Source organism: Enhydra lutris, unplaced genomic scaffold, assembly GCF_002288905.1.
Source record: "Enhydra lutris kenyoni isolate GAN:26980312 unplaced genomic scaffold, ASM228890v2 scaffoldscaffold35, whole genome shotgun sequence".
NCBI lineage: Eukaryota > Metazoa > Chordata > Mammalia > Carnivora > Mustelidae > Enhydra > Enhydra lutris.
In genome coordinates this window covers 8029509-8055796 of record NW_019154119.1, presented here as the reverse complement: position 1 = coordinate 8055796, position 26288 = coordinate 8029509, and the positions used below count along the sequence as shown (strand labels likewise).

General features: G+C 37.2%; 1 protein-coding gene across 5 annotated transcripts in view; it reads right to left on the bottom strand.

Annotated features, from left to right (window-relative positions):
* LOC111154128 (WD repeat domain 35) overlaps window positions 1-26288 on the bottom strand; it is a 65111-nt gene that overhangs the window by 5729 nt on the left and 33094 nt on the right. For 4 of the 5 annotated variants that reach the window (XM_022513533.1, XM_022513534.1, XM_022513532.1 and 1 more), the window contains 12 exons: window positions 20666-20810; window positions 17758-17827; window positions 16668-16721; window positions 14535-14644; window positions 13847-14057; window positions 8653-8733; window positions 6302-6438; window positions 5786-5989; window positions 4764-4910; window positions 3996-4128; window positions 1565-1675; window positions 515-679 (listed from right to left, as the gene is read on the bottom strand). In XM_022513533.1, the coding sequence (XP_022369241.1) occupies window positions 515-679; window positions 1565-1675; window positions 3996-4128; window positions 4764-4910; window positions 5786-5989; window positions 6302-6438; window positions 8653-8733; window positions 13847-14057; window positions 14535-14644; window positions 16668-16721; window positions 17758-17827; window positions 20666-20810 (1568 nt within the window). The remainder of the gene's footprint in view (window positions 1-514; window positions 680-1564; window positions 1676-3995; window positions 4129-4763; window positions 4911-5785; window positions 5990-6301; window positions 6439-8652; window positions 8734-13846; window positions 14058-14534; window positions 14645-16667; window positions 16722-17757; window positions 17828-20665; window positions 20811-26288) is intronic. The other variant, XM_022513535.1, reaches the window with a different exon arrangement.

Sequence of the window (26288 nt, the reverse complement as noted above, 5' to 3'; positions counted from 1 at the left end):
TTCCCAGTTAAGGGAACTTATACTTTATGGTCCCTGAAAATTCTCCAATTCTTTGTTAACTTCAGGATTAATATTCAATTGTTTAGGTACCAATAAGGTGCTAACACTAATAAACAGACTTTTTAGTAAAAGGTAACGATACTAAGATAACACATAGATACAGCAGTAATAAAACCAGAGGGATTTTGCTATCACAAGTATTTGTTTTCAAAGAAAATGGAAAATGTTTTCTTTAATACACAAGAAAACATTGGTGGGGCGCCTGGGTGGCTCAGTGGGTTAAGCCTCTGCCTTCAGCTCAGGTCATGATCTCAGGGTCCTGGGATCGAGCCCCACATCGGGCTCTCTGCTCAGCAGGGAGCCTGCTTCCCCCTCTCTCTCTGTCTGCCTCTCTGCCTACTTCTGATCCCTCTCTCCGTCAAATAAATAAAAATAAAAAATCTTTAAAAAAAAAAAAAAAAGGAAACATTGGTAACTAGAACATATCACATACTTACCAAGATTATTATATTACCTTAAACATCAGTTTAGCAGCATCATAAAAGTAATTGGCTTTCCGATAGAGTTCTATGGCATCAAGAGTTTTATTCTTTTCCAATAAATGAGATGCATACCTCGCTAACAGGGATCCAATTTCTTTCATACTATGATTTTTAGCTAATTCAACAGCTTTGTTCCACTAGAGGGAAAAATATACCATTCAGTTACCCAAGCATTTATAGTTACGGATGTCATAAAGTTCATATAATAAAGCTTTAAGTTTATAGTAATTAAAAATACTACATCAAAATTTTTAAAAAACTGGTATATTTTTTTAAATAAGTTTAATTAAAATCAAAGCAACTATAGATTCTATAAGTTAAATGTGTGTCAAAATGATTAAATGATGTAAGATTTTGATTTGCTTAGGAAATACATCAGAAAAGGAAAACTTCGAAGTTTATAATCACAATATTATAATTCAGTTTTGCACCAAGAAGGAGTAAGAAAAAGCTACATTTGCTTACAGTAAAACAAAATAGGTAATCAGTTAAGAAAATCTTCTATCAGATTTAACATTTAAAAGTTATTTTTAAAAAGTAAATGGAGTTTTATAAAATACTTCAATACTTAAAAGAATACACTGATATTCAGCAATTTCCACAATTCTGCACTTTTAGTTAAATTCCGGATCTTAAAAATTCCAAATATATGTTTTCTATAAAGAGACAGGAAAATAGATTTGCCAAAATAAATATTGATAAGGTAACTCAATTCTTTCCTCTTGCAATGACCATCAACTAGTCCTTCTTTGGAAATAAAACCCTAATAAAATACAGATTATGAAATTACTTCCAGACAAAAACTTGCCAGACTAGCAGCATACGGTTTGTCCCCATATTGAGTTAGTTATGAGCGGGTCACCCTGAATGGTAGCACTTCAAGAGGTAAGTGCAAACTCCAACATTTTCTAGGTCCTCAGCAAAGTAAGAGTGTATCTAGCTCCTTTCACAAAATTCACCTCAACCCTACACTGGCGACAGCCTCAGAGGATGAACAGGGACTTCCGTTTTCAGTTCCTTACTTGGTTGAGATGTACGCAGGTATCTACTGCTGCCTTTGGCTGATTACACTTCAAAAATGCAGTCACTGCTTGTTCACACATTCCAACCCTCACAAACATCTGTGCTATTTCCTGTAAGGACAGAACATTACTCTCAGATTTCACAGACCAAGGAAATCACTTATATTTTCATTTACAAAACTCCACAGGGATATATGAGTATTAAATCGACCGGTGGTTACAGTCATTTTTCGTTGAAACATACACAGGGACAGAGGCTACAAACCAGAAAGGATGCTAAAAAACCAGTGTTTCGCTGGCTCACGCCGCAGATTTGAATTTTAACCAGGTCCTGAACTTACCACACTCTTTCCTTCTCCCAGTACAGTAGCAACTTTACAGAAATGTCAAGTTCTGGAACAAACTCCATACCAGTGTGTGAAAACACATTTAGAGCAACCGATGGTATAATCAATGGTCGTCGTTAGAGGCTTCAGGGAAATCTCACATTCACAGCGCTCTCACATACCTCTCCAAAGAAACACCCCAGACAGGCTGGCCATTCGTTAGTTCAGGAAGCGAGATCCAAAACAGAGCTCCCTTGCAAGGCAGTGGTGAGGAGGGAGACCACCACAAAAGCCGACCATACCCATCTGGCTTACACTCCATTTTCAAAAAATCAATTTTCTTTTTCTTTCTGAATATCTACTTAATCAGAGCTTTTCTCTCCCTACTCTCATTTCTAAAGTATTTGGGGTGGGGCACCTGGGTGGCTCAGTGGGTTAAATTAAAGCCTCTGCCTTCAACTCACATCATGATCCCAGGGTCCTGGGATCGAGCCCCACATCTGCTTGGCAGGGAGCCTGTTTCCTCCTCTCTCTCTGCCGGTCTCTCTGCCTACTTGTGATCTCTGTCAAATAAACAAATAAAATCTAAAAAAAAAAAGTATTTGGGGAAAATCATAAAAGTACATTTTGGATCCAATTATCTTTTTAAAAGTAATATTTGTATTTTTCTGGTTATAAAGTTACACATTCTCACAGTAAAAAAAAAAAAGTTAGAAAGCACAAAAATGTAAAGTTACTCATAATCTTACTACCCATAGGAAATCTATCTCAATAGTCTGATGTAATCTCCTAACATCTTTGTTCTATGAAACTGTATGTATGTGTGAACTGCTGTAAGTATCATGACCGTGTTATATATAGTTCTGCACCCTGAATTCCCCACTTAAATAGTATGTACATTTTACCATATTATTAAAAACGCCTCCAAAAACTTGATCTAAAGTTTACAACACTAAAAAAAAAATTTTACCATATTTTACCATATTATTAAAAAGCTCCTCCAAAAACATGATTTTAAAATTTGCATTACTAAAACTTTTTAATCATTTTAATTATTTATTATCTATAGCTATAATTACTTAGTATTTACTCAGTAAGAATACTTTTCTGGATATTCTATAGCAACATTCTTTTCTGCATCATCAGACACACCTAACTGATGACATTTATGTAGGATACACTGTCCTAATACCCAGGGTTTTTAGTAATTTCAGTTTTCTCTCCTACTCAAGAAAGCACAGGACTGAGAATAAAGGTACCTGAAAATGCCATTATTACGGGGATAACTGCTCTGATTCACAATAGAGAAAACCAAATTATCAGAATTCTACTACTCATTCATCTATTAATTGACAAAATTTTTGAGGCAGAACTCACCACTGACGTATGTCTAGACCCTGCAGCTAGAGAGGCTAACTCTACAGGTATCTTACAACTCAGTAATTTACATTTTAGACAAAACAAATAAAATATAAACTCATTAACATCATTCAGCAATTAAGACACTTAAAAAGAACATTTGAAACAAAGTTCCACAAAACTCTGCTTTTTGTTTCTTTTAACATTAAATACTTTATTGTTAATATAACCTAATAAAAGTCAAGCTATCTTTTTTAACTTTTGTTATAGCAAATTTCAAATATATACACACACAGCTCAGATCATTTTGAAGCAAATATCTGACAAGAAATCATTTTCGCTGGAAATATTTCAGGTGTTCAGCTAACTTTACTTTTTTTAAAAATTTTATTTCTTTTCAGTGTTCCAGAATTAATTGTCTATGCACCACACCCAGTGCTCCATGCAATACATGCCCTCCATTGTTCAGTTAACTTTAAAAGCAATTTTATAAAACTGGTAAGACTAGAGAATATTGTGAACATGTTAAATTGTGGGAATATGACTAATTTTCCCTCCATTTTCAAGCATTCTGTAATACTGACATATTATTCAAACAATTAAAAGTATCATTCCACATCTAAGAAACTATAAGATTATAGAGTCATTTTAAATTTTCTTTGTGGCAGGGGATGTTTCCTGACTGTAACATAAAAACCTTATAAAATAACTTAACAACTCTAAAAACTACAATTTGTAATACCTACTGGAAGCAACTTATGGTTTTCTGGAAGTGAACTGGCAAGATTCTCCAATCCTTCATAATCTTCCAACATATAATAACATTCAGCTAGACGTTCCTGGTTCCGGCCTTGTACGTAATATTGTACGGCATTCAACCTACAGAAAATTTTAAAAAGCAAAAACTTTTAAAATTAATGTGAATCTCCTGGTAAATAAGCATTTTCACCAAAAATGTTCCTTCATTAGAATTACTAGTATTACTCTAGTGACCACTTTCAGTTACTGTATGTCTTTGAAGCATATAAAGTGCAGGGGAAAAAAGTCTAACGACTGTGAAGCATATTTTAGCTGCAATATCCTTTGGATATTCTTAAGACACACTGCCGTAATCTGATACACAGGTTTACTTCCAAACACTGACATAAATAAATAAGCATATTGATTAAAATGAAAACTTCAGAATAAAAGTCAATGATAGCTGAAAATAATCTACAATAAAACAACCAAATATAAAATGTTTTTTATACCTTTTTCAGAAGTAAATCATATAATGTCTCTGAAATGCACACTGTGGTCTTAAATAGTAGAAGGCGGCCTGAAGCTAGGCACACATTTTGTGAGTATGAAAACTGCAAAGGATCTCTTGCTCCTCGGTGTGGATCTAAAGCTGTTTGAATTTTAGGATCTGGGAGGACGGCTTTCAATTTCCCCAGCATCACAGGGAATTACCCAGGCAGCTACCATATTAAGTGCCGCATGAATGGAGAAGGTGGTCCCCATAGGTTACCCACCATTTTTGTCGATCAGCAAAGTAGTCTCCGATGGCGTTGTGGGCTTGTTCTAGGAGACTGTCATCTGCATCACCAGATCCAGTTTTCAGGAGCTGGAGTACTCTAAACCAATCTCCCAATTTCAGCCGAAGGCCAATAGCAAGATCTCTACAAACGACAGCATCTATTCATTCATTTGACAAATACTTAACAACTGCCCACCATGTGCCAGGTTCAATTCCAGGGAACTAGAATACATAGCAGTGAACTGCCAGACAATGTACGTTGCCAAACACTTTAGAAACTTAACCAGGAAAGAGGCAATGGGGGAAACCTGAAATAGGGTAAAGGACATGATTTCCTGCCTTGTATTTTCCTAGAATTCCAATTTTCCTAGCAAAATAATGATTTAAATACTAATCATTTCTTTTCATCAATTTTGTAGACATAATGAGGCTTAGTTAAAAACCACACATATAAACACATTTGGTTTTATCTTTCTTTTCAGGGCTTATGCAGCATTAGGGATCTCCTGGAAGTACAAATAATATTAATAAACATTAGACATAATGCTTACAGCTGAAATGAAATTCGTATGTTATCTTATGTAAGTCTAAAATAAACATAGGAATAAAAATCAATCCCTAAGTACCGTCCATGGTCCTTGACAACAGAAACTTAAATAAAGGCCTAAACGAAAAAAGAAAACCCAACTATTGGGATGCGTAATAAAGGATAAAAGCCCCCAGTCTCTGTAGTCTTATGTTTTCCTACCAAATGAAAAACTACTTGTGTTTTTCCTACCAAATGAAAAAAAATCCACGGTCAGTCATTAATGTATGTAAAGACAGAAAAGAAAACGGCCTCCAAATTACAAACTGTAAATTAACGTGGGGCTTGTGGAATCCCCAGCCAGTCATCCAAACTGAAATTATTTTCCAAAGAAATGGTATGAGACACTTAGTCTACAGTACCTTCCTCATTTGCACAAGAAGATCGCGGACGCCGAAGCCATTCAGGGAGCCTGTACCTTCCTGACTTACCTTCTGTCCATTTCAAGATACATCCTTTCGGCCTCTTCGAACCTGCCGAAGTAGGCAGCAACTTCCGCCTGCTTCATGGACTCACTCTGCAGGTTGCCCAGGCGCTTCACAAACTTGATGCCCTGGTAATCTTTGCAGCGCACAAATGCTTGCTCTGCAGTGTGCAAATCCAGTTTCTGAAGAGCTGCTTCGGCCAGTAGGCGCCTTCAGTACAAAAAGAAACAGAAAAGCTTATTGCAATTACCGATAAACGGGTCTTAAACTAGAAATCAATTACTATCCCTATTGTTTCCCGTCAAACACAGTGGGAAGCGACGAACACATTTATACACGTTTCACTTAATATTATGCTCATTTTGAGTACTTCCACATCTGAAGGGAATTTCTGTATTTTAAACACAAGAGCAGGAATGGGCGTCTGCCCCCATGAAGGCTACCACAAGAGTGGCGGACGATCGAGCTGAGACTTTAAAAGCATACACCAGTCATTTGGGAAGATTTTTTATTTTTAAATACCAGAGTCGGGGGTGTGGATTGTCCTCTATGAATTGAGATGCATCTTCAATTCCAACCTTCTCGATCAATGCTCGACTATCTCGCAAGGACCGGATCTCAAAGTTAATTATATAATCCTTGTTTGGATGTTCAGGATTCTATAAGTAAACATGAGAAGAAACAAAGTCAAATGGCTGCCTTTAGAGCATGTGTTTTGTTTTGTTTTTTACAGTAAAACAGACACACACACACACACACACACACACACACACACACACACAAACTGCACCACCTTGTAAACCACAATGGGAAGAAAAGCTATTCCAGTGTGTGCGTCTTTCAAGTTGTCTGGAAAACACCCACAACCCACAAGTGAAGTTCCTCCTGGGGCTATGAGGCTGCCCACGGGGAAAAGGCAGTGGTGGAAGAAGGGGTGTCTTACAATTATGCAGCCTCGTTTCCCTCGCTTAAATGTCACGTTCCCAGGAACTACTATCCTCTTCTCACCCAGAGTCCTGTGGTTCCCATCAGAGCAGAAAACACATGTGCCAGGGCCTCTACCCACAGCCCCCTCTCCTCACTCCTTAATCTACTCTTTCCTTGCCAGGAGCAATGAAACTGTTGCTCCCTGTGCTGCTGGGCAGCAGATAAACAAATAAAAGAAAAAGGGTCCGTTTTCCTCACCTCTTTCCTTTTCTTAATTTTGCAAGCTGGCCCCTCCAAAAAAAAAATTTTTTTGAAGGCCAGCCTTGCAGGAAAGAGCTAGCTAGTAGGCAAACAGTTATAATGAACTCACCAGTATCCTACATATTCCAAGAAAAGAAAAAGTGAAACATGCGCCTCAATGGTTCCCAGAACTGAGCTGCGTGTGCCCCTCCTCACCCTGCAACTAAACCATTGCATTCAGAAGCTAAAAAGTTCTCCGGGAAATCCCTGGCACAAGACAGAAAGCAGTATGAAAAAAGCATGAGGTTTGGATTCAAACAGACCTAAGCTTAAATCCCAATGCCACTGCTCACTGGCTATGTGCCAACTATTTCTAAAACGTGTTATAGTGTGCCCCCTCCTCCCGTGCCCACCCAGGAAGCCAAGGCCATCTTCCCCAAATAGAAACCCATCATGTCACTCTCCTGCTTTACGCCCCCAGTGACTCCAGGATGTAGTCCAAACTCCACAGAAGGCACACAAGGCCTCTTACAACCGGGGCCAACCTCCGCCATGACCGCTCCGCTTCTTGATCTCTGCCAGTGCTACCAATTACACACACCAGCTTTGAAGCCAGATGACTTGGAGTCAAATCATGTCTCCGTCTACTGCTAACTGGGTGTCACTGGCAAATTAGTCTATCTCTCCAAGCCTCACATTCTTCATCAAACAAATGAAGATAATAATCAAACTTACTGCCTCGGAGTTGTGAGGATTAGAAGAGAGAACACACATCAAACATGTAGGACAACACCCGATTGTGCTACTCACATCACTCCGACTCAGAACTGACCCAGGGCTCTCTCGCTGCAGACCTCTGAAGGGATACAACTGCCAAAGAGACTACAGCACCCCCATGCCTTGTCTGGTTGCTGAATTGCTCGTCTATCTCCCCAGTCCCTCTACTCGAGGCCAGGAACTGCGTCTTGAGGACTGCCAGTAAGCATTTCCTGAGTCAATGAACAGATGAACTTTTGGCAAATCATTTTACCCACTAAGAGCCTTCTTCATCTAAAAGTGAGGTCTATGTAATATCTACGAGGCATGGTAACAAATGCCTTTTGCATAATGCAAAGTAAATGCTTTGCACAAAATGAAAGTAAAACTCTTTTCAATACAGTCTTAGGGAAAGAAATTCTCAAAAGATGGTCAGTGAAGGCCAAAGTAGAGGTTCAAAAGGGTATCTGGAATCAGAAATGGATTATTTTATAAAGCATGAAAAAAAAATAGGATAGTGGCCCTACAATCAAAAAGCTATGGAAGTACCCTAGAACTACAGAACACTAAATTGTCAAATATTTCTTCAGTTCCTCTGTTGATAATATAGAAACAATGACAACAACAACTAGCTACCATTTTTTGAGCTCATGATCCTAGCACCATGGTGAGTGCTTTTTACACATTACCTTATACAATAACAATCCTGGAAGATAGGTACTATTATTTTCACATTTTATAGAGACGAGACAAAAAAAAAAAAAAAAAAAAGAGGCTTGTAAACAAGAAAGGAAAATGAAGCTCAGAAAGGTGAAGGAACCTGTCTAAAAGTGGAGCAACTGACAGAGCAGGGTCAACCCACATTCCTAACAGGGACACTACACTGTCTGGTGAAAAAGGAAATCCCAGCCAAGCTAGCGACAGAAATACTGTTGCTTTTTAAGAATTACCTTCATTATCTCATCCAAAAGAACAGATTTAATTTCTAAATCCTCGAAGTTACAAATATATCCAGAAGTCTGAATGGGCTCCTTTAAGGATAAAAAGAAATATTTATGTTAAATTGTACAAAAATTTCCTTCCTTTAATATATGATTTTATATTTTATTACCAATGTTTTCAAACCAACAGAAAAGTAGAAAGAATGCCATTAACACCAATATGCCCATCATCTAAATAATTATTAACGATCTGCTAAATATGCTTCAGTCCATTTTTTGGCTGAAGTATTTTAAAGTAAATCAAGTAAATTTATAGACATCATGACATTTTCACCCCTAAATATTTCAGTACATATCTCTAAAAGATAAAGATGTTTAAAAAAAAAAAAGATGCTCTTTACATGGCCACATTACTATTATTATACCTTATGTAATCAATATTAATTCTCTAATAGCAGCTAATATTGGTCCAATTTTTCTCAATCCAGAAGTGCCCAATACCACGATATAATTATTATTCATGCAATGTACCATTAAACTTAATTCTTAATAAAACTGACAAACACTAAATTTGTATGTAAGCACATATATCAAAGAAATCTTGTACCATCCGGAGAAGTCCATCCTCTGTAACATTAGCCAGAGAGCATTTCTGATAGATTTTCTATATAAGAAGACTTAATTTGCCAATATGTAAATACACAAGTCTGTTACACAAGTCTCTTATTCTACTGTTCCACAGGCTTATAGAAAAAAGTGTAGTAAATGCATATTACAATGTAAAGTAGCCGTCCTAAATCTCTATAGAAAAAGTAGGTATAAATATTAGGTAAACAAAAAGAAATAAAGTCTCAATATACTTACTACCTCCAAGAAAGGATAAGATAATATCTAGTAATGGAAGTAATACCAGAATGTAATTTTTTAAAAATGTATGTGTGTATCTATATCATGAAACAGAAAGTAAGCAAAATCCAAAGGAAATAACATATCGAATTTATAACTCTGAAACTTAGTTCTTTATATGTAGAAACTACAAAAATTATAATAGGAAGATACTAAAAAAATGGAAATTACAGGTAAAAATGGAATCAAATTTAGTTTTAGTATGTCAAAGTTTAAAAATAAGGCTCTTGCATACACACTATATGTGTTTATTGAGTCTTAAAGTGATTATATTCTTTTAAAAAGTAAAAATTGTTAGGGTGCCTGGGTGATTCAGTCAGTTAGGCATATGCTTTCGTCATGATCTCAGGGTCCTGGAATTGAGCCCCACATCAGGCTCCCTGCTCAATGGACAGCTGCTTTTCCCTCTCCCTCTAACCCTTCTCCCTGCTTGTACTCACTCTCTCTCTCAAAAAAAAAAAGAAGAAAGAAAGAAAGAAAAGTAAAAATTGTTGATTATATGAGAAATTTTTACAAAAAACCTTTATTTCTGAAAAAAATTGTATTATGTAAAGGCAAATAATATGTCTTTATGAGCAATGAACACACAGAGAGAATCAGAACAAAATTTAATTCAAAAAGAAAGAATATGGGCACCTGGGTGGCTCAATTAGTTAAGCGACTACCTTCAGCTCAGATCATGATCCCAGAGTCCTGGAATCGAGTCCTGCATTGGGCTCCCTGCTCGGCAGAGAGTCTGCTTCTCCCTCTGACCTTCCCCCTCTCATGCTCTCTCACTGTCATTCTCTCTCTCTCTCTCAAATAAATAAATAAATAAAATCCTTTTTAAAAAAAGAATATAACAACATATTTCTTATAAATGATAAAGGCCTTTTGTACACCTGGATTATTTTGATACTACATGTGTATCCAAATATACCTACAAAATTGTTTTATATTTGGCTATCTGAAAAAACAAAGCAAGGTAGCCAAAAAATAAAAGTCATAAAAGATGATGTGTGGATAAAAAGTTATACCAAAAATAAAGAGAAAGGAAGAAAATACAGGAAGGAGGAGAAATAAAAAAATTAAGAGTTTCCAAAATAATCTATTGGCATGTAAGCAAATCTGCAAATATTTGTGTAGTTCAGATTTTAAAAAAGTCCTCTGGGGTGCCTGGATGGCTCAGTCAGTTAAGCAGCTGCCTTTGGCTCAGGTCATGATCTCAGCCTCATGCTGGGCTCCCTGCTCAGCAGAAAGCCTGCTTCTCCCTCTCCCTCTGCTTTCTGCTCTGCCTACTTGTGCTCTGTCTCTGTCAAATAAATAAGTACATAAAATCTTTTTTAAAAAGTCAACTTCTGCTTGATCTCAACTAATTCTCTTTATTTTCCGAAATTCACTAGATATGCACCCACATTTCAACTAAATATGAAGTTTTAGACCAGTGGCTGACAAAAGTAGGGCACACCCCTAGGCAGTGAGCAAGAAATTTATTTTTATCAAGAAAGTATTTAAAGCTTCACTAATCTATACTATATTATGTCCTCTTATTCAGTACATAAGTCAGAAGGTCTCATAACATGTAAAATATGACAGGTACCCTGCAAGTGCTGATTCCCTCAATCCTAGCACATTGTGACATACTGAAGTTTGTACATACTTGCTAAGTGGATTTAGGGATTATAGTTTCTCACTTTTAGCTAACCCTCATAAATTGGACATGTGGCTTAAAAATCCTCCCACAAAGAATCTGTGGATTAGCGGAATACCGATAACGCAAGGACAAGCAAACAAGACAAGACAGAACAGTCACCTCCCTCACCCCTCGCACAGATTCCGGGGTTAGCCACATTACAAAGTGAAACAATGACAGTCTAATCAGGTCTGACAAAAAGTCGGTTAAAAAATGGAATTATCAAGAAGACTCTGAAACATGGGACCTACACTAAGTTAATAATTCCACAATCTATTAAAGTGTACATTATGCTTGAGAAACTAGCTAAAGGTACCACGAACCATAACACCATGACATTTTAAAATAAAGTGTACTTCCTGTTATTTTTTTCTCAGTCTTCTAAAATTTCTATTTCAGGGATGTGAGTCATAATGTACTTGTATTAAATAGTAGATCATATATATAATTTCCAAATAAATAATTATGCACATATGAAGGTATACATACAAAAGTTTGGAAAACCCTTGCTTGGTAAAGAAGTATGTAAAAATGAGAGGGTGAGTGACAAAAATATGAGAAATGAAAGGAATATGAATACGAAATAGCATCAGTGAGAGGGAAGATTCAAGAAAAAGACTAGAAAAGCTGAATTAATACCTTGAGAGGATCACTGGAGATAAAAATGATCAAGCAGGGAATATCAACATCAAATACTCATTTCCAAATTCTCAAAGAAAATGTGCTTTATCAGTGAATTACAACTTCACATACAAACGGCACTTTTTTTCACATATAATCTAAAGAAAACTCTACAACTTAAAAGTATGAATCTAGAATTCATAATAACACTCAAATGGATAAAAATACATTAACGATTATCTGTCAAATAATAGCCTATCTCCTGAATAACAAAAGAATATGATGCCCTAAAGCAGCCCCAGTCAATTCAGTTTTAAAACGAAGAGTGCGTCCTTACGTGATCAGTCAATAAACAGCTACAGGAATGAAAAGCACAGTAACTAACCAAGCGGGCATCACAGCCAGCCAGTGTCCTCATGAATGAAAGAACAGCAGGATTTATAAAGAAATCCAGTCAGTGGTAAGGTTGAAAGAAATGCATCTAGCTCTAAATCCAACAGAAACTGAACTACTCGCCAAGCCAGAAAACAAACTCAAAAAGGAAAAAAAAAAAAAAAGCCGATCAGTTAAAACTAAGAATCACTTTGCACAAGGCCAAGATCTCTTTTCCCCTGGTGCTAGACTCAGCATGTGTGCTACACACACATTGTGAAAGCCAGGCATAACACTCTACTTGTCTGGGCATATGATTTCTGACTTAGTACACACGGGGCCCACGACGGAAAAAGGACCCCCACATTCAAAAAGTATTCCTCTCCCTTCCTCAGGGTAATCCTGTGGTTACATGTCAAATTTTCACACTTGTTTTGTGGCAAGCATCAAATTTCCCTTGGACCCTTGACAGAAGCCCCTGCTTACAGGTTAAATGCAGCAGCCCCGAATGCCTTTCCTTCAAACCATACTCAGGGACTAAAAATTACAAAGATCCTTAAGGCTCCTAAAAGCTTTAACAAAGCCTTTGGGACCAATTTATATCAGGTCATTTCACAACCCAAAGATCGTGAGTAGAGCCAAAATGGGGAAATGTGAAAATAATTTAGGATATTAAAGGGACAAATAGTTTACCACTAAATAAATTACTCTAGAAGATCTTTGGCACCTCAGGGGCCCAAGCATGCAATATCTTTCCAAAAATCAAACCGTAAATCCACACATCAATTAATGACATATAGCATTTATCAATTTATTTCTTATTATTTACTTCTGTTGGGTACAGCAAGCATAGAGAAAATTCCAAACTGAAAATCCATTAATTATTCAAAAATTACATAAAAGGTTTATTTCAATGATGCTTTGATTAGGCTACCACGCAAATTATTCTGAATTTACTAAACACGAATGCTAACAGCTGATGCAGAGCAGACCAAGTGACAGGAAAATTCCAAGTTTAAAAATTAGCTGATGTGAGCTGCAAGTAGAAAATCCAAAAATAACTTAAAAATTAGTGAGCAAGGGGCTTCCTGATACTCCAGACAGGGCAGTTTAATCATTCCACACTTGCATATTCATAAAATTATCAGGGTGAAAAAGGCCAGGATTCGTGGTTGAGAGAGTGGTTATGAATATATATAAGACCAAGTCAGCACAAATTCAGGTGGACAGAGAGGCAAAAGAGAACAAAAGCACAAAGACATTTCAAAACCACATTTCTTTGGTTAGGTTGTTTTAAGCAATTTTGGTAATGTTACTACTGATTTTCTTTTCTTCCTGAACTCTGACAAGGAAAAAATAAAGACTATATATTAGAGACCCATGGCTCCATCTTTTAAAAAGAACAGATAAATGCTTAGGAAGTGCCTTTCAGAGAAAGCAGAGAATATTTAAAGAATCAGTATTATTCCCACTTAAGACCAAACACGTTACAACTCCACAGAGATGTTTCTATTTATTTTCAGAAATTCATGCAACCAACACCAACAAACCTCTTAAGGAAACAAAAGAGAAATCGGTTTCGGTATCTGGCTTATTATTTATGTACTGCTAACGCTCCTTTCTTGTGTTTACCTCAGGATCCAAGTTTCTGAAAACATACATTCTTGTCTTCTCCATCATTGCAAACAAATCCGGATTGTCTTTGGCCCACTTCATATCCCAGACATCTTTCCGCTCCAATTTTAACAACTCGCCAATGACTTGCTGTCCCGTGCTATCTGTTACCCGAGCATCCAAGTCAAAGAAAGTTAGAATGCCTGAGATGTCTATGATAGCCAGACGACTACAAATAATGGCATTGGAGAAGGGAAACAAAATTGTAAAATGATGATCAGAAATCACAAATATAATTACCCATTACTGTTCTGCAAAATCAGTTCATCTGAATCTGGGAAGAAGGCAGAAATGGCTTTAAAGAAATAACTGGTTTTAAACAAATTCTTACAAATTTGATAGAAGACTTGGACTACTCTCCATTTTGCTTCCTTCTGAGGAAAAAATATCCAAGGGAATTAAAGCAACTGACATGCAAACAATTTAAAGTATTACATCAGAATTTCTATATTTTGCCCAATTAAAGAAAAACATCTAAACAAAGTATAATACAACTACTGAAATATAAATATAGTATAGTAAAATCATATGAAGTATAGGACAAGTTTAAAACAAATACACATCTTTGTATTTTTATATAAATCCAAAAATCCTAGTTGATAACTTCTAAACCCAACAACTACATGAGGAGAATTTTCAGACTTACCTAGAGTTGCAGTTCAAGGATAACTGGTAGGCTCGACAATTAAGGGAATACTTTTGAATTAAACCAACGTTGGGAAGACTATATCTCTGAATGGTGCCAGATTCACGACCCTATGAAAATTATTTTTGATTATTAAAGCATATTTACATAATGAAATTAAATTACAAATACAGGTCTCTCTAAATGTTCATACATTTGTTTCCAAAACCAAAGTGATGGTGTCATAACTAATTCCCAATTCTGATGTTAAATCACATTACTGATTGCATATGTATCTTCTAATTTAATCAAAACCCTTTCAAAGTGGCTGGTGATCTAATTTTTTTTCATGTAGCATTCAAGAAAGAAGTCAGAAACCTAGCTGTTCCACAATACATAAATGCTTATATCACAAGAAAGAAATAACAAGGGTTGTTCACATTTGTTGTCTAGGTTAATATGCAGGGTACATGAAAAGCTAAAATATAAAGCACTTATTGAATTAAATTTCATATAAAACCATATAAGATCACCATATGAAACAGTTGTTATTGAAAGAAAGTCTGTATTTTTCATCTATAGCCACCTATCTGATACTAGTTAGTGGCAAAGGGAGATGATCAGAATGCAATGATACAATGAGTATTAGTTTAAATGGGTCTAAAAATAAAATATAGGGCTGCGTGGGAGGCTCAATCGGTTTAATGTCTGCCTTCAGTTCAGGTCATGATGCCAGGATCCTGGGATCGAGCCCCGCGTTGGGTTCCCTGCTCAGTGGGAAGTCTGCTTCTCCCTCTCCCTCCATCCCCTGGTTCAAGCTCTTTCTCTACTACAAATAAATAAATAAAATCTAAAAAAAAAAAAATAGTATAAATTACTAAGCAAATCTGTGCAAGCCTTAACAGATCAACAGTTGGTGTAATAATCAAGAGAGAACTGTGGTTTTCAAACCCTTCTGTGCCTCTGGCCATGACAACAGGACAAAGCAGAGGGCCCCACTCAGCCAATCTTTCCCACTCCCCATTTTAATCAGAGTGGCATTGTTTTTAAAGCATGATTCTCAAAAGGGGCCAATCAGAAAGGCTGGAAGGGGGAGGGGGATATTTTTTAATGTATAGAAGGGCAGTATGGGTTTCAGAAGGTTTACCATACTGGAGAATGAAATAAAATTTTGTTTTTGAAAAAAGGGGTCCTGTGGTTTCAAAGGTTTGAAAAAGTAATTGTTCTAAAACCTTCTACATTTCAATGGTGAAAAGAAGTTTAAAGTGCCGAAGATATTTTCTCCATTAAACTTCTGGCTGGTATTAAACTACCTGAGTATGCTTCTTTAGGTAGACTCTGTCATTTAGGAATTATGTCAGTTTTGTGATTAATTTGAGTTGCATGTTATTTATTTCTGCAAAAGTCAGAAACACAGCTAAAACAACAAAAACCTGCCCTACAACAAAAAAATCTAAAAAGAAAAGAAGAGGCTCTGTAAGACAAACTACTATAAAAATCCTGATGAAGAAAAACAAATACCACCTTCCTTAGGACTCTGTCCCCCAGAAAATTATCTAATGGCTAAAGAATGTAACCAAATACACACTATTCAGGCTCTGATTACATAATTCAAATTCAAGGACTCCACCAGCATTACTAAAGTAAAGTAAACATTTAGTTCTAAAATTAATATTTTCCAATGTTAGAGCTCAAGAAAAGACACTGTAACAGTGATTTTATTTGAAAACTTTGCCCTAGACTTCTTCGCTTTACTGGTTAGCAAACACACTACCTCTTCATTTTACATTTTATGAAAGTAGCTGAGCCAAAACCCTTCTCTAACACAAAACAGAAGGCCACAGAGAGGAGGGAGCTTTCGAAGACCTGCTACCACGGTCCAATCCATCCCGCACCTGCCAACCCTTGTGTGGCTCCTTCAACCCAGTGTCAAACTCTCCCCAGTGGGCCATTATTCTACCAATTTTAAAGACAGCTATTTTTGCAAATGCTTAACAATTTGTGAAGCAATCTTTAAAACTTTCTTACTTCTCATGTTGGACTTAGTAAGCTAGGTGCCCACAAGATGATATTCAAATCTGAAACATATTACTTGAATCTATTTTTATAATTTAAGCAATTATTATTCATAAAATCAGTCTGCTTCAAACTTACCACGATCAGTGTCTTATCAGACGCAGTTATGGCACAAATTGGATCCCGGGTACCCTAAAATAAATCGTTATTCTGTAACAAATATTTATTGAATGACTAATCTGGCATAAGGTAGTAGGCAATTCACCTAGAAAAATTCTCCTATATATTTATTGACTTAACATTTATTTAATGAGCACCTACTATGTGCTAGACACTGAACTAAGCACTGGAGACACTCAGATAAAATCTTTCCCTTCAGGGATTTCTCAAAAGCCTCCTAGGGAAGACAGCGAGCCCAACACCTTATTACAGTACAGTATGACACAAGTAGAGATGTGCTCAGGAATTATGAGAGCGAAAGGAAGGAACATCTCACATACACAGAAAAGCGCAGGGAGGCAAAACCCTGAGCTCAGACATAAAAGTACAGATGGTGGAAGGACAGACAGCTTATGCCAGAATGAGGAAGGGGAAGTAGTGGCACAGCACTTCAACAGCCTGGATGGATCCCAAGGGCTTATATGCTTAGTGCGAAAAAGTCAATTTCAAAAGGTTACGTTATATGATTCTCTTCATTTGAAAAATTCTCAGAGCGACAAAACCAGAGACAGAAACAGATTCATGGTTGTCGCGGGGCAGGGACAGGGTGGACAGCAAGTGCAAAAATGGAGAACTAGCATGAGGCAAGTCCGTTCCCAATGGTGAGATTACATAAAACTACGCGCATACATGTACATGTCAAAACTAGTGAAACTGAGTAAGGAATCGGGTGGGAGTCCAGTTAAGAGTGTCATTACCAATAGCAATTTCCTGTCTTTGATATTATCCCACAGTTATAGAAGATGTCACCACAGAGGGAAGTGGGATAAAAGGGTTCTATGTCCTATATCTGTGCAACCTCCCAAGAGCCTATTATTATTTCAAAAATGGTTTTAAAAATCAAGGGGAAAAAAGCAGGCCGAGATAAAAGGTTTTCAGAATGGACATTTTTTAAAGAATTACTAGAATAACATGCTATTCAGTAAAAAAATAATTATTTGTCAGATGTCAAAATAAAGTTACAGTATTTCAAAACTTACAGATGTCGACATTTGCTGCAATCACCTACCTGAATTGCTTTACTATAATCAAGCACCCCATCCACTGATCCAGAAGGAGTATCATCAACATGATAAATTCTGGGGGGAAAAAAAAAGGCGATCATTTCAAAGATGGTCTAAGTACAGGTTATGCCATTTCACAATCTCTAGAACAATTAAAGGACTGGATGACACCAATGAATACTATTACGTAACATAAATGTGCTGATTATTTTAAAGAGTTCTTGACACAGCTCGATCGCATAAAGGTAAAAACTACCTGCCAGGTGTTTACTAGTTATGCAAATGATATGTTCCTGAAAGTTATGCCAAAAACGTATTTGGACATTGAACCACATATTTCCAATGAACTTCATTAAGCCCCAACAGATTATTTTACCTTACTCTGCAAATGAACATCACTCAGAAATAACTTCAACACACTAAGTTTCTCTATCATTTCTCCATAATTTCCCTTCTGTCAATGTGCTTAATAAAGGTAAAGCTTAAAAGTATTTGGGAAGCACTAATTAATGGAATTTTTGTTCTGAAATAAAGAATCATTCTTATGTTCCCTGTGTTGTGAGGATGCACTACTTTTGGACTTTCCCCATCTGATACCTTCAATACCTTCAATATAATACTATTCACACCATAGCATCTCCACCTTACTTGTCTCTCCCACCAGCTGAGGAGGCAAAGACTGTATCTCCTCCAGTGCCTAGCACAGTGTGACACACTGTCAGGTGCTCTATGTTTGCCGGGAAAATATTAAAATGAATGATGGCGATAGGGAAGATACATCATAGAGTAGCTATGAGGCCCTGGACAAGCTTCTAAGCCTCAATTTCTCCATGTGGAGAATAACGGCAACCTTTGCAGGGTTTTTTAAGAGGCATAAATAAAATGATGTTTGTAAAGCACATATGCACAGAGCCTGATCAAGAAATCATAGATAGAATATAGTCACAACAAAATTAAGCCATTTTCTGTCTTTAAAATATCATGAAATGTTATCACTGTTAAATTAAAATCGTGATTATACTTTTGTCAGTATAATGAGATCAAATGTTAAATAGAAATGTATTAAATGCAGAAAGAAAATATATTTTAAAAAAGAAAATAAATTTAGAGGTGCCAGGATTCTGCATTATAATACATTGCTATTAAGTATATCCAGCTACTACTTCTATTTAGTTATCACAAAATAAAAGTCAAAGGTCAGGAGATCATGTGACCACCTTCCATTTCTTAAAACGAGTAGAGTACTACAAGAAAGGCCAATCTGAGTGTTTCAGAACCAGATCAACCAGATCAACCAGCTCTACGTGCCATTTCTACTTATCAGCTGGTGACCTTTGGCAAATAATTTAAGCTCCTGTGTCTTAGTTTCCTCTCTGAAACAGGATTAATAAGAGTACTGACTAGGCTTACTGTAGTATCTAGCACATTAGAAGTATTCAATCAATGATGGCTTTTCTTACCATCATCCACCATATTTTACAGATGAGAAAACTGAGGCCCAGAGAGAACCTGCCCAATCATTAGAACTTGTGAAGTGTATCTCAGATAGAAAGAAAGGGAGATGCTGCCATCTTAAAACCAGAGTATCTTTAGCTGGCTCTTCGAGGAACTTACTCTACTTACTCTATGAAGAGGCTAGACTTTTCAGTCCCAACTTTATCCTAAGATCTCCCAGCAGACTGTGGTTCTCTTACTTATTATTGCTACCGCTGTCACATGCTCTCCTGGAAAGAGGCCAAAGATTCTTTCTAGTTAGACTTTCAGAACTACTGAGAAAGCAAGATATAGTATTTTTCAACTGTTCTGGGGGTTTTGTTATGTTTTGTTTAGAGAGGGAGGCGGGGGTGTGGGAGACAGAGAGAGAATTTAACTGGCTCCATGCCCAACACAGAGCCAGATGCGGGGCCTCCATCTCCCAACCCCGAGATCATGACCTAAGCCATAATCAAGAGTCAGACACATAACCAACTGAGCCACCCAGGTGCCCCTCAACTCTTTTTTTTTATTTTGTTTTGTTTGGGGTTTTTTAGTTTATTTGTTTTGCTTCCACATGAATTCACGTATCTAAAATATTTACTGGGGACATCCAATCTTAGTACAACAGTGAGTCTTAAAGGGAAGGGAAGATGGCATTAAGATCTCAAGCATGTGTGAGGGAAGATGATCTGACATGACCCCTGCTGCCCACTCCCACCAACACAGGCCTACACCCTAATTAAGAATTATTAGCTTAGAACAGTCAACAAAATGCTTTATTTAAAGGCTTAGGGTAACAACAAAAGAGCAAAAAAAGTATCACCAACAGAGACAATATAACTGACAAAACACAGTAAATGCATCTGCACCTTGAAACTTACTAAAGGGAATTCCCCCCATCCTAGCTCCTAACTTCTCCATGTGGTAGAGCCCCCTCTATCACTTAACCCCAGCCCCCCTCGAATCAAGGGCAAGAGAAAGAAGCCAAGTGACCACTTCGCCCCACCTGAAGACTTCCTCCCTAAGAACCTACCTCTCCTATGGAGATTGATACTAGAATCACCCCCACCCTTCTGGAAAGACCCATACAACTAACCCATAAGAATGAAGCTTTGGTTAGATTTTCAACTGAATAATCATATTTATGGTTTATCCTAATATGGTAAGAGTAAATGAGTGAGAATAGCTATTTCCTTATAAAAACACAGATTTCCACTCTTTATCTCCAAGGGCTGTCTTTTATTACACCACGCTACCTCTCATTTATTTTGATAAATTTAAACAAATAATTTGAAAGGTTTTGAAATTAATGGAAAAATATTATTTTTAGTAACCAAAACAATTTACAGTTCTCAAGCATGACAATTTATAATTAACTATGTCTGATTTAAATGTGATATGGCTGAACTACTAAAAACCATGCATCAAAAGATATACCTTTCTCTCCCTTCTTTTCGAGACCGCGTGATCTGATTAATTTCCAATGCTGTGAGCTTCTTTGCCACACGATACTGCCAGGTATAAAATGCTTCTTTCGAAGCTGCTATCACATGGGTTTTGGTCATTGCAACAAATAATGGTACTATTAAAAAGAGCATTAAGACAATTAAGTTAGTTACACAGAAACACAGAATGTTTGTGCTGCAAAGGATTTGAGTGAGCACTGCATTCAACCCCACATTTCAGACAATATACCTCACACACAGTCTCTGAAATCAAAAAAGAATCAAAAGCTTGTAGAACTATACAAAAATATTACATCAAAATGGATCAAAGATCTAAATGTAAGAGCTAAAACTACAGAAGTCCGAGGGGACAAAAAAAATTAGGAATAATCTTTGTGACGGTGGATTAGACAAGAGTTCCTTAGATATGACACTAAAAGCACAAGCAATGAAACAAAAAGGAGATAAACTGGACTTCATCAAATTAAAAACATTTGTGCTTCAAAAGACTTTTTTCAAGATTTTATTTATTTGAGACAGAGAAAGATAGTGAGAGAAAGCATGAGCAGTGGGAAAGGGAGAAGCAGGGTCCCTGCTGAGAAGGAAACCCAACAGGGGGCTCAATTCCAGGGCCCTGAGATCATGACCTGAGCAGAAGGCAGACACTTAACTGACTGAGCCACCCAAGCACCCCAACATTTGTGCTTCAAAGGACACCATCAAAAAAGTGAAAAGATAACCCACAGAAGAAAATATGTATAAATCGTATTTGTGATAAGGAATTGTTTCTAGACTACGTAAAGAGCTCTTACAATTCAATAACAAAAAGATAAATAGCCCAATTTAAAAATGGGCAAAAAAAGAAAAAAAAGGAGCAAGATGGCAGAGGAGTAGAAGACCTAATTTTGTCTGATCCCAGGAATTCAGCTAGATAGTTATCAAACTATTCTGAACACCTACAAACTCAACAGGAGATCAAAGAAAAGAACAGCAGCAATTCTATGAACAGAAAAGTGACACTTTCTGGAAAGCAGGAAGTGCAGAGAAGTGAATCCGAGGGGATATTCCAGAAGATAGACCACCAGGGGAAGAAGCCTCCATCAGCCAGCTCCGGGCAAGTGAGAGAGCAGCGGAGCATAAAATCAGAACTTTTAGAAGTCTGCTCTGTGGAGAGACATCACTCCTGTGGCTAAGCAGGGGGTGGAGCCCTCGCTGGGACAGTGTGATCTCAGGACCCTCGGAGGTCACAGAAAGACTGGGGTGTCTGAGTGTGACAGAGCTCCCCGGTACTGGAGCAGGAAAACTGGCTGCAAAGACGGAGCCACGGGGGGGGCTCTCAGCTAGGGATTGCCATAAACCATGATCCAAGGCATAGGCCACTGCTCTTTGAGCAGGGACCCCACAAGTGGCAGATCTGGGGAGACCCCTCCTTTTTTCCACCAGGAAGAACAGTGCGGAAGTTTGCTGGGAATCTGCTGGGTTTGGACACTCCAAACAGGGCCGTGCGCCAGAGATAGAAATGCTCGGTCACAGCCCAAGTGAGCACAAGCGTGGCTGGAGACCAGGGAGATGGGAGGGATTGACTGCTTTTCTCTGAAGGTACAGTGAGGAGTGGGCCCTGAGCTCTCAGCTCCTATGGGCCGGATATTGGGAGGCCACCATCCTCATTACCTTCCTCTAAAGCAGATTACTTAGCATGGCCCCTGACAAGAGTGGTGCAATTCGCCTTGGGCAGACATCTGAGAATCACAGCAACGGGCCCCTCCCCCAGAAGATCAGCAAGAACATCCAGCCAAGACCAAGGTTACTGATCAATGAGAACATCAAAACTCCAGCGCTAGGGAAATACAGCACAGAGAATTCATGGCTTTTTTCCCCGGACTCTTTAGTCTTCCAAAGTTAAATTTTTTAAATTTTCTTTATTTTTTTCTTTTTTAATTTTTTTTTAATTTATCATCTTTCCTATTTTAACCAACATCTTAACACCTTTTTTAAAATCTTTTTAAATTTTCATTTTTATACTCATATTCTATCCCTTCATTGTACTTAATCTCATTTTTTGTATATATATATGTTTTTCTTTCTTTAAAATTTTGGGATACAGTTTCTTCTAACAGAACAAAACATACCCTAAATCTAGTGTATGGCTTTGTGCTAGTCTTCTGCCTGATCATATTCTCTCTCTCTCTCTCTTTTTTAATGTTTTTCCTTTCTTTTTTCAACCAACTTCTTATCAATTTCTTTTTTAGAATCTTTTTTAATTTTCATATTCACAGTCACATTCCATCCATTCATTGTGTTTACCCTTATTTGTGTGTGTGTGTGTGTGTGTGTGTGTGTGTGTGTGTGTATATATATATATATATATAGTTTTTCTTTCTTTAAAATTTTAGGAGGCAGTTTCTTCTAACAGACCAAAATACACCCAAAATCAAGTGTGTGGCTCTGTTCCATTCACCAGCCTGATCATACATTTTTTTTTCCTTTCTTTTCCCCCTGGTTTTGGGTCTCTTCTGATTTGTTTAGTGTATATTTTTCTGGGGTTGCTGTTACCCTTTTAGCATTTTGTTCTCTCATTCACCTATTCTTCTCTGAACAAAATGACAAAGTAGAAAAACTCACCTCAAAAAAAAGAAAAAGAGGCAGTACCAACTGCTAGGGACCTAATCAATAGGGACATAAATAAGATGTCAGAACTAGAGTTCGGAATGATGATTATAAAAATGCTAGCTGGGCTTGAAAATTTCTGGAGAAATAAAAGAAAATAAAAGAAATAAAAGAACTAAAATCTAACCAAGTTGAATTAAAAAAGCTATTAATGAGGTGCAATAAAAAATGGAGGCTCTTACTGCTAGGACAAATGAGGCAGAAGAGAGAATTAGTGATATAGAAGACCAAATGATGGAGAATAAAGAACCTAGGAAAAACAGAGATAAACAACTACTGGATCACAAGGGGAGAATTCGAGAGATAAGTGATACTGTAAGATGAAACAGTATTAGAATAACTGGGATCCCTTTATGGACACTGGGGAAGGTATGTGCTATGGTGAGTGCTGTGAAGTGTAAACCTGGCGATTCACAGACCCGTACCCCTGGGGCTAATAATACATTATATGTTATAAAAAAAAAAAAAAAAAAGAATAATTGGGATCCTAGAAAAGGGGAGGGGGCAGAAGGTATATGGGACCAAATTATAGAAGAGAACATCCCTAATTTGGGGAAGGAAAAAGACATCAAAATCCAGGAGGCAAAGAGAATCCCCCTCAAAAACAATAAAAATAAGTCAACATCCCGTCATCTAATTGTAAACCTAACAAGTCTCAGAGACAAAGAGAAAATCCTGAAAGCAGCTGGGGACAAGAGGTCTGTAACCTACAACAATAGAAATATTAGACTGGCAGCAGACATGTCCACAGAGAACCGGCAGACCAGAAAGGACTGGCAGGATATATTCAGAGCATTAAACGAGAAAAATATGCAGCCAAGAATACTATACTCAGCTAGGCTGTCATTGAAAATAGAAGGAGAGATAAAAACCTTCCAGGACAAACAAAAACTGAAAGAATTCGTAAACACCAAATCAGCCCTATAGGAAATATTGAAAGGGGTCCTCTAAGCAAAGAGAGAGCCTAAAAGTAACATAGACCAAAAAGGAACAGAGACAATACACAGTAACAGTAACCTTACAGGCAATATAATGACACTAAATTCTTATCTTTCAGTAGTTAGCCTGAGTGTAAATGGGCTAAATGCCCAATCAAAAGACAAAGGCTATCAGAATGGATAAAAAAACACGACCCATCAATATACTGTCTGCAAGAGACTCATTTTAGACTCAAAGACACCTCCAGATTTAAAGTGAGGGGGTGGAAAACAATTTACCATGCTAATGGACATCAAAAGAAAGCTGGGGTGGCAATCCTTGTATCAGATAAATTAGATTGTAAGCCAAAGACTGTAACAAGAGATGAGGAAGGACAATATATCATACTTAAAGGGTCTGTACAACAAGAAGATCTAACAGTTTTAAATATCTATGCCCCTAACATGGGAGCAGCCAATTATATAAGCCAATTAATAACAAAATCAAAGAAACACATTGACAATAATACAATTATAGTAGGGGACTTTAACACCCCCCTCACTGAAGTGGACAGACCATCTAAGCAAAAGATCAACAAGGAAATAAAGGCTTCAAATGACAAACTGGACTAGATGGACATCATAGATATATTCAGAACATTCCACCCCAAAGCAACAGAATACACATTCTTCTCTAGTGCACATGGAACAATCTTCAGAATAGATCACATCAGGGTCACAAATCAGGTTTCAACCAGTACCAAAAGACTGGGATCATTCCCTGCATATCTTCAGACCACAAAGTTTTGAAACTAGAACTCAATCACAAGAGGAAATTTGGAAAGAACTCAAATACATGGAGGCTAAAGAGCATCTTACCAAGAATGAATGGGTCAATCAGGAAATTAAAAAAGAATTTTAAAAATTCATGGGAACAAATGAAAATGAAAACACAACTGTTCAAAATCTTTGGGATGCATCAAAGGCGGTCCTAAGAGAAATGTATATAGGAATACAAGCCTTTCTCAAGAAACAAGAAAGGTCTCAAATATGCAACCTAACTCTACCTAAAAGAGCTGGAGAAAAAACAGCAAATAAAGCCTAAACCCAGCAGAAAAAGAGAAACAATAAAGATAAAAGCAGAAATCAATGAACTAGAAACCAAAAGAACAAAAGAACAGATCAACGAAACCAGGAGCTGGTTCTTTGAAAGAATTAATAAAGGTGCCTGGGTGGCTCAGTGGGTTAAAGCCTCTGCCTTCAGCTCAGGTCACGGTCCCAGGGTCCTGGGATCGAGCCCCACATCAGGCTCTCTGCTCAGCAGGGAGCCTGCTTCCTTCTCTCTCTCTCTCTCTCTCTCTCTGCCTGCCTCTCTGCCTACTTGGGATTTCTGTCAAATAAATAAATAAAATCTTAAGGAAAAAAAAAATATTGATAAACCCCTGGCCAGACTTACCAAAAAGGAAAGAGAAAGGACCCAAATTAATAAAATCATGACTGAAAGAGGAGAGATCACAACCAACACCCAAGAAATAAAAACAATTATAAGAACATATTATGAGCAACCATACGCCAGCAAATTAGACAATCTGGAAGAAATGGATGCATTCCTAGAGACTATAAACTACCAAAACTGAACCAGGAAGAAATAGAAAACCTGACAGACCCATAACCAGTAAGAAAATTGAAGCGGTAATAAAAAATCTCCCAACAAACAAGAGCCCAGGCCCAGATGGCTTCCCAGGGAAATTCTACCAAACATTGAAAGAAGAATTAATACCTATTCTCCTGAAACCATTACAAAAAATAGAAATGGAAGGAAAACTTCCAAATTCATTTTATGAGGCCAGCATTACCTTGATCCCGAAACCAGAAAAAGACCCCATCAAAAAGGAGAATTACAGACCAATACCCCTGATGAACATGGATGCAAAAACTTCCACCAAAATACTAGCCAATAGGATCCAAGAGTACACTGAAAGGATAATTCATTATGATCAAGTGGGATGTATTCCTTGCTTGCAAGGTTGG